Here is a 15,460-nt window from a genome sequence, read left to right on the forward strand (position 1 = left end):
TAAAAAAGGAAAATGGAAGAAAACAAGAGGCAGCAATTTCTTTTTGGTATCTAAGAAGGAACTCTCTCTGAAAACCATACAACAGCGGCGGAGGGGTTTTGTCTGTCTCTCCTTCTCTCTCTCTCTCTCCATCTCTCATTCAATCTTCGTTCCATTATTCAGGTTTCCTACCTTTACTTCTCGCCATTTTTATTGCATTTATTTCTATTTTTTTTTTTTACTTCCCAAACTCACCCCTTTTGTCTGGTTTAATGCTTCTATCTGACTCCTCTTCATCATGATTCTTCCTCTTCTTCTCATCACAATTATCAGAGTCTATTGATCGAACTGGATTTTCTTTTTTGTTTTAGGGTTGGCCCTTGCCCTGGATCCTCCATATTTTGGTGGGATAGTTTCCAGACGAACAAGGTCTTTTAGGGTTTTCTACGGATGGAACATAGTCGTATACCCATTTCATGCATTTAATGGGCATCTGCGCTAGATTCGCTCTTCCCTATCGCCTTTACTCCGTTTGATGGTTTTCTGCTTCTTTCTTTTGGTATCAAATCAATTAGATCGTTTTGGGAAGAGTTACTATTGCTTTGGGCATTCTCTCCTTTTTATGCCTTATGGATTTCTTTTATTATTATTTTATTTTTGGGAATTGAGGTTTAATCTTTGAATTTTGCTGGTATTCGAATTTGCTCTTGCCACCGAGTTAAGTGATTGGATCTTTATTATTAGGCATACTAAACTTTTCGGATTTCAGTTTATTTTGTTGCAAGAGGCATGCATCTGGGTTTTTGAGGACACATTTTCTCTTCAACTTTTTCTGACAGTTTGTTGCCTTTTGAGGATGTATCGTATTTTTGTTTTGGAGGATTGAGACTTAAGTGTTCGCTTCAATTGTGACTCTTTTTTTGGTTGCCAAGATTGGCGGAACTGTATAGTGGAGATAATGGAAAAAGGGATTGAATTTGTTGTGGGGAGTGATAACATGCACTTAGAGGAGCCTTGGTTCACTGGAATGGATAATGAGGAGACTGAAATGGGACAACCAAACAGTGAAGTTCAAGGCTTTGCATTGGAAAAAGGTGAGGGAAGCAGTGTGGTATTCTCAAGAGAGGCACCCCTTGTAAATAAAGAGTCAACAACGTCTGGTAGTTGTAGTTGTAGTCTGAAGAAACTCAAATCCAGGGTGGCTGCAAAAGAGTCTGAGCTCTGCCCGAAGGAGAAATCTGGGCATGACAAGAAACTCAGCAGACAAGACAGGATTGAGTTGGGCCAATTATTTCAGGGGGCTGTGAGTTCCCATGATTGGGAACTTGCTGAGAGTTTAATCCTGTTGGCAGATCCACAGACTCTAAATGATGCATTGTGTGTCACATTGGATGCTATCTGGTTTTTGAGCACCCAGCAGGAGCTTTATGGGATAACGGGGTTGATTAAGAAGATCATTGCTAATGGTGCTTATGACTTTACTCGAGCTGCTCTCCGGACTTCATTTCTTGCTTCTTGTGTCTCTGCTTGCCAAAGTCGCACGATGAGCCTTGCTGACACTGTAACTGTGATGGCCCAAAGGTAAACGAGCTGATTCTTTTCACTAGTAGATCGATAATAGATGCTTCTTTGAAAAATTCTTGAAAAGTCATTATTGTTGACTCGAGGTTTGTCATGCATTTCTATGATATCTTTCTTATTCAAACACAAGTTTCATTTCTATTTGTTGGCAACCATGAATTGCTGTTCTATACTATTTTACTAATATGGATCACATATACCAGTATGCAACTTTGAACTTCAATTTGACTTGCTGTCATTTATATGTTTATGTATTAGAAGCAAAATTGTTCCTTGTTAAGTGTTTACTTTGATGGATATGTTTGACATGGTGCTTGTAATAACTTAATTTTTCTATATTTTAAATATTGGAATAGTCATTGCTAAGGCATTAGTTCTATTAGTGGTTTCATGCATATGCATTGCAAATGCTTTTGAGACTATATTAGTTGCATCGTTTAGTTACTTATAATGATCCCGGAGCCAAAATCTTTTGTTGCATTATACTCATTGCACTATGTTCTACATATTAGAGAATGTTTTAGTTGTTGAGAATTGCATTAAAAGCTATTTCCTTTTTCTATTTACCTGGTTGAATGAACCTTCATACTGTATTTTCTCTCTAAAGGAAATCTTTGAAGTCCGCTAACAAAAATGGCGTAGAATTAGTCATTTGAATTTGGAGTGTGTGAGAGAGAGGGCTTACTTAAGGTAGGTCTAAGGAAAGATGCATTTCTCGTACATTATCCGTCTTATGCCATTGTTTTCACATTTGCCCAAAAAAAAAAAGGATCTGAAATGAACTACAAAAGGTTATTGCTTCAATGCTATCATTACGCTAGTTAACACTCTTTGTGAGTGTCCTTTTGTGTGCAAACAAGCTTGTATCTAGATATTTATAGAACCATTGTTGCATAGTTTTATCAGCCCTGTGATTGGAAAAGAAATTTATTTCATTTTGTAACTGTGAGAAAGAAACAACTTCATCTATATAAACTGCATGAGACAAAATGGAGTTTACAATTGCTTTTTCCTCAGAATTGTTGAAGGAGACATGAGATATTTGGTTATTCATGGTATATATGTCAATTTTCCGTTTTGCTTTTGATCAGGTTGCATGAGCGCCTCCAAGAGTGCCATGGGGATGAGGTCTTGAAGGCAGAAGCTGGTGCCAAGGTACAAAAGTTCACTGAATGGGCTTTGAAATGTATAGGGTCCCATTCCCGTTGCCAAGGGAACAACGATAGAGTGAATCATTGCTCGGCTGTTGAAATCCAACTCCAGTTAACTGCATTCAAGACATTCCTAGATCTTGCTGGTAACCAACTTACGGGGAAGGATTTTACAGAGGCATTTGATGCAGCTTGCTTTCCTCTTACTCTCTTCTCTAGCTCATTTGATGCTGGTTGGGCATCTGGGATAACAGCTACTGTGATCCAAGGATTGTTGGATATGTTGGTGGAGGGGGGTGCAGACAATGTTAACCAGTGTTTCCTTGAGGCCTCTCGGTTTGGTAGTACAGAACTTGTTCGCATTTTATTGCAGGTGAGTATTCGTTTTTTAGGATGGGATTTGAATTTTTATCTGGTTGTTTTTGTGCATGTTCTTCAAGTGTTTTCCAAGGTCCAAGGTTTTATTAATTGTTAAAGGGAGTGGTGTATAACTTTTTGGCTATGTCAAAAAGTGGACTATAAATTGGCTAGTCTTGTCCATAATGTTTTGATAATGTGCTCCCTTGTTTAATAATGTGATATTGTTAAGGGTAATTAGCTCAATCAGGTGGGTTTGCACCACCTATATGCCTTCCCTGTATGTGTTTTTTTGTAATGAGCCAAAATTATCTTGTTGTGTTGCCTTAAGCAGTATAGGGAATGAAATATTAGACATGCAAAGATTTCCCTCTTTATAGTATTAGTGAAGAATTACAAGGATGTAGAGTTCAAGTGATGCATGCATGCGTGCATGCATGTGTGAGTGTTGGGAAAAGCGAAGCAATCATTTTACTATATGCAGTGAAAATTTAGAACTTTTCCAATTAGCAAGATCATTTTTTATTGTGTAATAAGATTACATTAACTAATAGGTAGAAGATAATTCTACCTTTGTGCTTTTGATGTCGAAATCACAAGGCCACACTACATTAGGTATTGAAATTTGTCTTCCCACCAAGCTTGGTTGTAGCAAACCTCAATGATGTAGCCGAAAGGTTTAGGGCAATTAGAACTCAACAATTAGGGCTATAATAGGGTTGATTGTGTTGGAACAATAAAAAGATAATTGGGTTTTCAAAGAAACCTCTTGAATAAATATTCAAAATAACAAAAGATGATAATGATAATCTTCTACCTAAGATACTTATTTATAATAGTTAAGATAAATCCTAATCAAATAGTAATTCTAATCCTAAATAAAGACTTAAAGTACTAAAATTCTAATAAAGATAGGAAAAAGAATTTCAAACTAAATAAATAAAATAAAATCCTAAACTAACTAAAATACTAAATAAATTTTCTTATGCGCCTGCATCAATCCCCTCGGGTCAGAAAAGACTCGACTCCGACGAGTAGGCCTTGACATACTCCTCATAGATGTCGGGATCTACTCTTTTCAATTCTTCTTCTGCAATCCAAGTGCTTTCATTAGCAGGTTTACCAAGCCATTTCACTAAAAATCGTCTATACGGGTTCCCTCGTCTAGATCGAACCTCCTTTACATCTAGCACATCCTCAATAACTTCAACCTTAGCAATTGGAAGGTGCTGAATTTGAGCGTCTATGGTAGATGCAGTTCCATCACATCCATCAAATGGATACAAGTCCAAAATATTGAAAATAGGACTGATTTGTAACTCAGGTGGTAACTCAATTAAATAGGCATTTGAACTGATTTTCTTTAGCACCTTACAAGGTCCAAACTTTCTAGACTTGAGTTTGTGATAAGTACCCTTAGGAAATCTTTCTTGCCTCAAGTGCACAAGTACTTGATCACCTTCCTCAAATTCCTGCTTGCGACGATGTTGATTTGCTGTAAAAGAATATTCTGCATTGCTGGCCTTTAAAGCAGCCTTTACCTCTTCATGAATTTTCCGAATATGGTCAGCAAATAACTCTCCTTCATTACTCACTCTAGCTTCTTGTGGTAGGGGTACTAAATCTAGCACATGTTGAGGTTTTAACCCATATGCAGCCTCAAATGGTGTCTTCTTTATGCTTCGATTGACAGAATTGTTGTAAGCAAATTCAGCTTGGGGTATGACTAAATCCCAAGTCTTTGGGTTATTTTGAATAAGACATCTTAACATATTACCCAAACTTCGATTCACAACTTCTGTTTGACCATCTGTTTGCGGATGGCAAGTACTAGAATACTTCAACTCTGTCCCAAATTTCCTCCACAAAGTTCTCCAAAAATGTCCCATAAACTTCACATCTCTATCAGAAACAATGGAAGTTGGAATTCCATGTAATCTTACAATCTCACGAAAGAATAATTCAGCAATATGAGTTGCATCAGAAGTCCTAAAACACGGAATAAAATGTGCCATTTTTGAAAACCGATCCACCACCACAAAGATAGAATCAAATCCTTTTGCTGTCTTTGGAAGTCCCAAAACAAAATCCATACTCAAATGAATCCAAGGTGCATCTGGCTCAGGTAAAGGAACATATAAACCAGTGTTTTGAGCACTGCCTTTACCAAATAAACAAGCTGGACATCTTTTCACCAACCTCTCCACATCTCGGCGCATTTTTGGCCAATAATAACGATCAGCCACCATTGCCAAAGTCTTGTCTCTCCCAAAATGTCCTCCTAAACCATTCCCATGAAGTTCTCTAATGATTTGCTCCCTTAAAGATCCTTCTGGAATGCACAACTGGTTACCTTTGAATAAATAATCTTCGTGCAACCTATAAGGTAAATTTTCAGCTTGTAATGAACCCTGCAAATCAGTTATTATCTTGCTGAAATATGAATCAGAACTATACTGATTTTTAAGTTCTTCAAATCCTGTGACTTGAGTGCTCATAACTGATAACATTTTACATCGCCTACTCAAAGCATCAGCCACAGTATTAGACTGCCCAGATTTTTATTTTAAAGAGAAATTAAATTCATTGAGAAAAGAACTCCACTTAGCATGTTGATTACTAAGCTTTTTCTGCGAATGCAAATACCTTAAAGCTTGATGGTCAGAATAAACAGCAAACTCACGATAAGCCAAGTAGTGCTGCCAATGACGAATGGCCCTTACCAAAGCATAAAACTCTAAGTCATAAGTTGAATAACGTCGTCTAGAGTCTGTCAACTTTTCACTAAAAAACTCTATAGGCCTTCCATCTTGACTAAGAACTGCTCCAATTCCTACATATGAAGCATCACACTCAACAACAAATAACTTCTCAAAATCTGGTAGTGCGAGAACTGGGGCTTCAGTCATCAAAGCTTTAACTCTTTCAAAGGCTTTTTGTGCAGAATGTGACCATTCAAATCCATCTTTCTTCAAAGATTCAGTTATAGGACTCATAATATAACTAAAATTTCGAATGAATCTCCAATAAAAAGATGCCAAACCATGAAAACTCCTTACTTCTTTGATAGATGTAGGTGCTGGCCACTCTGAAATTGCACGAATCTTCTCTGGATCTGGTTTCAAACCCTCTGCAGACACAATGAAACCAAGAAATACCACTTCTGGTTGCATAAAACTGCACTTTTTCAAGTTTATATAAAGCTGCTCCTTTTGAAGAACTTCTAAAACTTGTCGTAAATGTTTTAAGTGCTTTTCCTTAGTGTGGCTATAGATCAAAATATCATCAAAGTAAACCACCACAAATGAATTCAAGAAGGGCTTGAGTACCTCTGTCATGACTCTCATGAATGTGCTTGGTGCATTTGAAAGGCCAAATGGCATCACCAACCATTCAAATAATCCATCCGGGGTTTTGAAAGCTGTTTTCCATTCATCTCCATCCCTCATTCTAATTTGATGGTATCCGCTCTTCAAATCGATCTTTGAAAACACTCTTGAACCAACTAATTGATCAAGCATCTCATCTAATCGAGGAATGGGAAAACGATACTTGATTGTAATTTTATTTATGGCACGGCTGTCCACACACATCCTCCATGAACCATCTTTCTTAGGAGTTAACAAAGCTGGGCAAGCACAAGGACTTTTACTTTCACGCACTAGACCTTTCTCCAACAACTCCTCAACCTGTCTTTGTACCTCAGCTCGCTGCATAGGTGGCATTCTATATGCTGGCAGATTTGGTAATGCTGCTCCTGGTACCAAATCAATTGCATGTTGGATGCTTCGTAAAGGTGGTAGACTTTTCGGCAAATCCTCATTGAACAATTCTCCAAACTCCTTCAATAACTGCTGAATTTCTGTTGGATATTGAGGAGATTTACTCATCTGATCACTTTTTAAATGCTTAGTTACCAAAGCATACATAATACCCATCTCACTACCTTCAGCTTCAAAATTTTCAGCAGATAAATACCCAGTGATCTTGCTGATCTTGTTGTTTGCTGATTTCTTAGTCTCTTCTCTAAGAGGATATAAAGTGTACCTCTTGTTATTCTTGTAGAAAGAATAGGTATTTGGCTTCGTCTTATGAACCATATCGTGATCATACAACCAAGGTCTACCCACAAGGATATGACCAACATCCATTGGCACAACATCACATAGGGCCTCATCATCCAAGTTATCTCCCATAGTAAATTTCACCAAACATTGAGTAGTTACTGGTACTTCGTGTCCCTTCTTTAGCCACCCAATCTTGTAAGGATAAGGATGTTTGTTTGTAGGAAGCTTTAATTTGTTCACTGCCTCTTTTGAAATAATATTTTCCATGCTTCCTCCATCAATGACAAGATCACACACTTTACCTTCACAAACAACTCGTGTGCGAAAAATACTTCGCCTCTTCCAATCTTCTGCTTCCTCATTTACTGTTGTTGTCATTACTCTTCGTACCACTAATGACTCACCTTGTGCAGGATAAACATCGATTTCCTCTACCTCCTCCTCATACTCATCATAAACAGGCTCTAACTCTTCCCCTAATTCTGCTAAGTTCACCCTTCGTTGTGGGCAAGCAAAAGAAGTGTGCCCCTTTTCCCCACAAGTAAAACATCGAATATGGGAATTGCTGCCTCCTTTATTTGTAGAAGAACCAGAACTGTTTTGTCCTCCATAAGGCATTATACTCTTGCCTTTATCATTCTTTTCAACATTGGTTGCACCTCTATTAGTTTTATTGATTGTGGCAGCCCCTTGATAATTTTGTTGGGATGTTGGATAACCTCGTCTTGCTTCAGAATTATTTTGCCAATGGGTGCCATATAAAGGCTTTCTAGCACCATAGCGTAAAACCCGTTTTTCTGCTGATAGAGCATATTGACGAGCATCTTCAATGTTGTATAAACGAACTACTCCCATCTCGTCTCTAATAGAATAATTTAAACCAGCAAGATAACGAGAAGTAATTTGTTCGTTACTCTCAGCTAACCCAACCCGAATTGATAAGTTATTGAATTCCGATGTATACTCTTCAACGGTCATGTTATTTTGCTTCAAACAATGAAACTTTTCATATAATTCCATAGTATAATCAGCAGGTAAAAATTGCTTTCGTAATTTGCTTTTCATGTGCTCCCAAGTGCTGATTTTAAGCTTACCTTGTCGTGCACGTTGCTCTTCAACTCTCTTCCACCATTGAAGTGCAGTACCCTTTAATTTCAACTTTACAAATAACACTTTCCGATTTTCTGCCATGGGTTTTCATTCAAAGTAATTTTCCAAACTAGCTTCCCAATCCAAATATTCTTCCGCATGAAATTTTTCATGAAAATCAGTTACTTCGATCCTGATTCCTCCACTGTTTAAATCAAGAGCATGTAATAACCGACCTTCCAATCCAACTCTTGCCGCTTGATTTGCGGGTCCATCTTCATGAAAGGGGTTCTCGTTCTCAAATTCGTCATCATCCTCGAGATCGTGAATCTCAAGGGGGTTGTGGTCACCTTCCGGATTCTCCATTCGGGCTTCCACTGGTTCCTGACGCTGCAAGGCTTGCACAGCCCGGGTCAAGTCATCAATCATTCTCCGCATCTCTGCCAACTCAGCTTGTTGGGGCTGATTGCCTCTACCTCGACCTCTAGCTCGACCAACCATAATCTCCTAACTCAAATCCTTATAGGATAGTAAGATCGTTTGCTCTGATACCACTTGATGTAGCCGAAAGGTTTAGGGCAATTAGAACTCAACAATTAGGGCTAGAATAGGGTTGATTGTGTTGGAACAATAAAAAGATAATTGGGTTTTCAAAGAAACCTCTTGAATAAATATTCAAAATAACAAAAGATGATAATGATAATCTTCTACCTAAGATACTTATTTATAATAGTTAAGATAAATCCTAATCAAATAGTAATTCTAATCTTAAATAAAGACTTAAAGTACTAAAATTCTAATAAAGATAGGAAAAAGAATTTCAAACTAAATAAATAAAATAAAATCCTAAACTAACTAAAATACTAAATAAATTTTCTTATGCGCCTGCATCACTCAAGCTGCCCAAGTGGTCAGTCTCTCCAATGGTATTCCACATAGATGCAAAGTTGAATAATTCCAAGGGAGATAGGGGTTTGCCTGAAGGTGCCAAGCTTAGTGTGGCTTGATGTTGAAATCACAAGGCCACTCTGTATTAGGTATTAAGGGGTTTGCTTAACCAAGAGATTTCCTTGAATTAAGATATGTCAAGAAATAATGAGATTTCCAAATCTTCATTCTACCTTGGCCAAGAGATTTCCTTGACTTAACATATGTCAAGAAATAACGAGATATCTCTCTTAAAATCACCTAGGGTGATGCATCCTTTAATAGGGAACTCTATGCATTAAATATGTGGCTACGGCTAGAAGGTTACTATAATAACATCAGGTGCTCAAATAGACAAGATTTATAGAGAAAAAGTTTAACTGAAAAGAATCCTTTTTATTTTGGGAGAGGGGCAAAAGGCTCCTTTCAATTTAACCTGTTTTGTTTTATTAAATTAGGGTGAAAAGAGTAGTGTTATTGTGAATATGCTGTACAGGGAGCATTATGTTAGGAAATTTCAGATTTGGCTTTTGAAGTGAATTCCCATGTATGTTGCATGACTGATTACGTCTCAAAAATATATAGATTTTTAGTTCCTTTTGAGCAAAACTTCACACTACATGCTTGTATTCAAGAAATTATTCGGGGTGTATGCATTGAAACTAATTTCAATTTGGAGATATCCGGGTAATGAAAGGTATGTATAGATACAAGTAGTTTAATTCCCTTACATAAGTAGAACTTGTACAGAGTTAAATAGAGTTTGAACTAGTTGTGTCCAAGCATTCCATTTTATCCATAAACTGTGTAGGTTTGCTATTTCTCTCTTAAATATGGTGAGGCAACCCCTGACCATTTTAGATTGGAAAAACATATGAGTGAATTGGATGCTTCTGTTGGAAAATGTACTGGCTTGTATTTGTTTAGACATAAGGATGCCTTAAAGATTCCATGGAAACCAAAATTAAGAAACCCAAACAAAAATCATGCCCTCATAAGATCTATACTCTTTGTTGTTAACCATTGAAGTCAGGTGTGCTTTCACTTCTCTTGCAATAAGAGAAGGTTTTTTTTTTAATAGTTATAAATTTATACTAGAAAGAGTTTTATTGTTGCTTGCACAGTCTACTGACATTTGCTTAATTATCTTTCTTTGGTCTTGTGGCATTTGTCTGCTCTAGATTGCCCAACGGAACAGCTTGGATGTTGATGTGGATCTCGCCTTGGGTTTTGCCTCACATTACTGCAAGATTGGGACAATGGAGTGTCTAGTGGAAGAGGGTAATGCCATGGCGTTCTTGGGCCCTTTAATGAGAGCAGCTGAAAGAGGCTGTATGCAGGTTGTTCAGTGGTTTGTCAAAAGGGGTTGTCGAGACATGGAGCTCTGTCTGGCCCTCACTGCTGCAACTTCAAGCAGCCAAGTTGATGTGGCTGCATATCTCCTCCCTCATGTTCCTCAACATGTCCTCACAGCCCTCAGCATCGAAATTCTCAAGGCTGCGGGCGAACGAAGTGGGGGATCTCTGGATGGTGTGGCATTTCTCCTCCACTCTGACTTCTTAGGTGATGCTGCTGCTACTTATGCTGTTGCAGACAGCATTGCTAGGTCTGATGATGAGGCTGTTGCTCCTGAGCTGAAGGCATTTCTTCAAGAGCACTGGTCAGAGGCAGCTTTCTTGGATGGACTAAAGCAAGGCCAAGAACAGTACATGAACCTAATGAGGATTTTGAAGAGGGGGGAATCTCCAATTTGCTTAAGGGATCTCCCAGCTCCTCTGAGGGTGGCAATTACATACCTGCCACTCTACAGGGAGTGTATTGAGGTGGGTGGTCGTCTGTTATCGCAAAGGCTGCGGGGGCAGCTTGTTGAAGCTGTTCAGATGCTTGGAGGTGGGGCACTAGAAGAGGTAAGCCAAGGCAGAGAGCTTTTAGCAATTCTGGAGCATCACCTTCCTCCATTTTTGGTTCGTGCACCCAGCAGTGGTTAGCAAAGTTTTTATCTGCTGGATATTTTGGATTTTCACTTGTCTTTTACCTCTATATCTCATGTGTCATAGGTAATAATATAATTTAGCTGCGGGTAGGTGACAAAGCTTCAAGGTTTGTCAAATTTCCTTCCATCATGTGGTTTGGTATAATATATGTCTCTCTGAGCTTCTTCTATGGCACATATCTTAATCTAGTGGATGTGTATGTTCATGTATGATGTAAGACAGAGAGCAGCTATTTTCACAGAAGGGTTGATATATGATGGGAATGTATATTACTAAATAATCTTTTCTCTACTGATCCTTGTTGAGTGCATATGTTGGCTAATAATCATGCCTTTGTTTCTAGACATCTGAAACTATAATGGCTGGATGGTGATGGTATGCGTGACCATTTTCCAATTCCCTACCATAGTCCATAACCAACTGCTTTTAGGAAATGCGGATTGTAATCAATAGTGATGATGCTTGATCACCATTAAAACAATATAGTGGCAGTTATATTCATGTTCGACATTTTGGAGTGTCAATGAAATATGTCTTCATTCAATCAATATTTTTGGTTTTTTCCAAAAAAAAATTTCGTTTTAGTTTAAATTACATTTCGATCAATTAGGCACGCAAGCAATAAATATTACGTGATGCAGATCGCAAAAATCTCAAACAATCAGGCAATGAATCCCAAGACGTATATTTAGACCTGTTCTTGGCGGATTCCTCCCCCTATACAAGGTAAAGTAACAAAACAAACTGCAAGCAATGAACTTGTTCAAACCGAATCCTAACAGCTCATTAGGTGACATGTTCAAGCTTAACCTCATGGTGCCTAACGAAACTAGGCTAATTCTCAGCCTCTAATAAAGAAAGTTCTAACCATGAACAAGCAGCAAACTCCATAAGAATCCTGATTGTAGCCAAGGTAAACGAAACATGTGAACTCTTTCATCTTTCAAACATTTTGGAATTAAAAAAATTGTATGATAGAACGGGTGCAGTTCTAAACACCATTTACATATACGTATAAGTTATATCCCTTACATTAGATGGCATAAAAGCCAATATCATTAGCACAGCTAAAATGCCTATTGGAAGCAGAAGCAGCAAGAAAGGTGGGGGAGGCAATGGAGGAAGTATCAAGGGAAGGATCAGCAAGGATGCTGTTAGACATACAAGCAGAAGCAGTGATTCCAAGCTGAAGTAGCTCACTGGTAATAATCTTCTGGCACCCCCTTGTGAGAAAGAGCGATGATATTCCACCTTTTTCCTCTCAACAACCGACGTAGGAACTTTCCCTGCTCTCATGTCCATAATGCTATTTGAGTATCGATCTTGCAGATTAAAAATACCTCTAGGAAATCTCCTGTTCAACCCAGAGAGCTCAACTCTCATTTAAAATTCTCTTACTTGCCTGGTTGACACCCCAGATCCTAATTGAACCCTTTGTCAGCTAATAAGTTTATAATCACAGCCAAATCAACAATGTCGATGATGACTAATGCAGATTGCAGATGGGAATACAGATAAATCCAATTCGGTGAAACCCCAGGATACTCTCTTTGAAATGCAATGATATAGCCAGTCAACCTAGAACGGGGACTGACCAAGTTTAGGCAATAAGTACAAATTTGTCTTCAATGCACGAATTTAAGTTGAGCAACACTCTAAAATGTAGCCAAGCCTCAGCATTGGAAGCCTGGCTTTTTCACACCAAAGAAAAATACTCCGTAATGGCAGCAGTTGTAGCTAAATCCAGATTATTAAATGCGGCAAAATTTGAAAGTTTCTTCAAACCAAGGAGAGGAAGCTTTGCGCACAATGTGATGTAAGCAAGACTCAGATTCTGCAATGCAGTCCAGGTCAGCCAACTTCTAACAGTATTGGATGCAACTATGGTTGAAGAATGCGGATCAATAGATTCAAGGAATTCAGGTGTTAACAACTTAGCATCAGCAAATTTGAAGCAACTATAAACCAAAATCTTTATATCTATCTTTAAGCAGGGATTCAGCAGACATCAGATTGTACGCCATGAAACATCATCCCCAATGATCCAGCTGCATTAATTCCAAGATTTCAATCAATTCAAGACGAAGACGAGCCATCAATCATAGCATCAAAAGCTCAGGAAATGAAGAACATTAAGGTAATCGAACCACTCTACATCAGTAATATTGGAAATAAAAAGGAATCATATGTCTGGACACGTAAAAATTCACTTAAAGCAAAAAAATCTGATCCATCATGTTGATTTGGTCAAAAAGCTGAAGAATTGACTGCGATCTAGAGAACTAAAAGGTAACCAGAAATAAGATCTAGCCGCTTGGAGAGATGCATAAAGAAAACAAAAATTAAAAAGAAGTTCATTTCATGTACATATATAGCATATTAAACAGAAACGAATTATACAAGGAAGAGTGAAAGAGGCGGGGAGCGGGGAATACCTGTGATGGCAGAGGTGGCGGTTTGAATGGTAGGAGGATTTCCAACAGAGGGAACAAGGAAGAGAGAAGGCCAGGTCATGCACTTTTAACATTTCAGCCTCTCAAAACCCTCTTAATCTCTAGCTATTCAACCACAGCAGCAGCAATAATAGCAAAAGGAATATGGGGAAGCATCGGCAAATCTGGAGACAAAAGGGCGATACAAGGCAAAGATAGGAGCTTTGGGACAATTTTAATGTTTGTTTTGTTTAAAGGAAAGAAGGAGTGGAGGAGAAAGAATGGGGATAATGAAGAAGGAATGAGGGAGGGTGAAAAGGAGGGATGGCTGAATATGGAATAGGGGTAGGGTTAGGGGTAGGGGTAGGGGTGGGGGTGAATTCTGATGGATTTTGGGTGGTTGCACTGTACTTGTGTTAATGATACATCTTACTCTCTCTCTCTCTCTCTCTCTCTCTGTCTACTCCTGGTGTCTCGTTTAAAGTAATATTCTTCGATTGTTGATACGTTACTCTCTATCTCTAAGATCCAAAATTGAATTCAATAATAGCAGGCCGAGGCTGCAGGCCTCGCCTGGTGAGTAAGTGGTAATAGTTTGAATGTTGAGAGAGAGAAAAGGGTGGGTGGGTGGGTGGGTTCAGTGAATAGATACCTGCAGAGACAGAGGTGGGGTTTAATTGCTGACATGCAAGTTGCCTGTTTTGGAAAATGAGGGAGGTGTTGTCTCCCAACTCCCGAGGTTCTTCACCCCTGGACTTCTTCTTTGTTACTTGTCTTTCACATAAAATCTCATTTGGGGTCCCACTCTGTTCCCGGTCTTCACTTTTTTTCCTTTTTTCTATCAATTTTATCAAATGTAAATTACTTTACATTTGCTTCACAATCACGACTCACAAGCTTCTTTTTTTTTCCCCGTTGGACTACATGTAATTTGTACACGCAATTCTTGTTATTGTGTTAAAACAGAGTTACGTAATCATCATAATTAAGTTTCTCTTCTGCATCTGCGTGTATTAATAAAATACCACAAACAGAAATAGTGAATGAGAGCTGAGATGCATGCATAGATGATAAATGGCCACATGCCAATGATGCCATGTGGATCTTCTTCTATTGATGATTCATTCAATGCATCTTCATCATGCAACTCGCAAATCCTACAACCCAATACCATTACACATCCATATATGTATCCGTTTTTTCTTCTTTTATAATATATTATGAAAATAACAGAAAATAATAAAACCCCTCCATGCTCCTCTTACAGTCAAGTGTAAAAAAGTCAACGTTCCGTTCCGTTCAATCCCATCCCTAGGCAAAGCCAAGCTCATTGCTCTCCATTTCTAGGACAAGCATCATCATTACATGATACACTTTCTTTCATACGTTTATGTGCAATTGCGACCAGTAAAGAATTCAGAAGCATGGCAGTTTGGGCAGCAACAGTAAGACGGAATGTCGTTACACTTTCAGACCAAATAAACTCCGATCCAAGCCAGGATACGGTCTTGGTGGTGGGCTGTGGGGTCTACTTTGTCTATTTGCAACTGGGTTGGGGAACCCATAGCATTGTTACTCAATTTTGAATATATATTGACAATTATCATATTCATATTATTTATTTATTATACCTACCTACTATAACTAACAACATTTTCATAAAATAATATCTTAACTATACTTTGGTTGCTGACTTGTTTATAAGAAGCTAAGAGCTAGTGAAGACAAGACTACAAGTTTTGAAGCCCTCACCGCAATTATGCCTAGAGACTTGGACTGTTTTCAATGGTTAAGGGTTCACTTAACGAGTACGCAGGCACTTGAGGGTAGTTAATTTTCTTTCTTCTTTCTTTTTATCAAGTGAAGAATAATAATAATAATAA

The 15,460-nt window shown here is 38.2% G+C and overlaps 2 protein-coding genes across 3 annotated transcripts; one reads left to right on the forward strand and one right to left on the reverse strand.

The window, feature by feature from the left end:
* LOC18597389 (Ankyrin repeat family protein) lies at nucleotides 1–11,436 on the forward strand. The gene is made up of 4 exons (XM_007026401.3): nucleotides 1–162; nucleotides 351–1,560; nucleotides 2,652–3,084; nucleotides 10,333–11,436. The coding sequence occupies exons 2-4, from the start codon at nucleotides 938–940 to the stop codon at nucleotides 11,137–11,139; spliced, it is 1,863 nt and encodes a 620-aa protein (XP_007026463.1). The 5' UTR covers nucleotides 1–162; nucleotides 351–937; the 3' UTR covers nucleotides 11,140–11,436.
* Nucleotides 11,437–12,072: 636 nt separating this feature from the next.
* ARL (ARGOS-like protein) lies at nucleotides 12,073–14,196 on the reverse strand. 2 transcript variants are annotated; one of them, XM_088807002.1, is made up of 2 exons: nucleotides 13,581–14,196; nucleotides 12,073–12,979 (listed from the first exon to the last, which is right to left on the reverse strand). In XM_088807002.1, exon 2 carries the CDS (start codon nucleotides 12,526–12,528, stop codon nucleotides 12,148–12,150), a length of 381 nt encoding a protein of 126 aa, XP_088663128.1. In that variant the 5' UTR covers nucleotides 12,529–12,979; nucleotides 13,581–14,196; the 3' UTR covers nucleotides 12,073–12,147. The 2 variants fall into 2 exon arrangements, with proteins under 2 accessions (XP_088663128.1, XP_088663127.1); XM_088807001.1 differs by having other exon boundaries at nucleotides 12,073–13,193.
* Nucleotides 14,197–15,460: the final 1,264 nt, after the last annotated feature.

Source organism: Theobroma cacao, chromosome 5, assembly GCF_053813885.1.
Source record: "Theobroma cacao isolate CCN51 chromosome 5, ASM5381388v1, whole genome shotgun sequence".
NCBI lineage: Eukaryota > Viridiplantae > Streptophyta > Magnoliopsida > Malvales > Malvaceae > Theobroma > Theobroma cacao.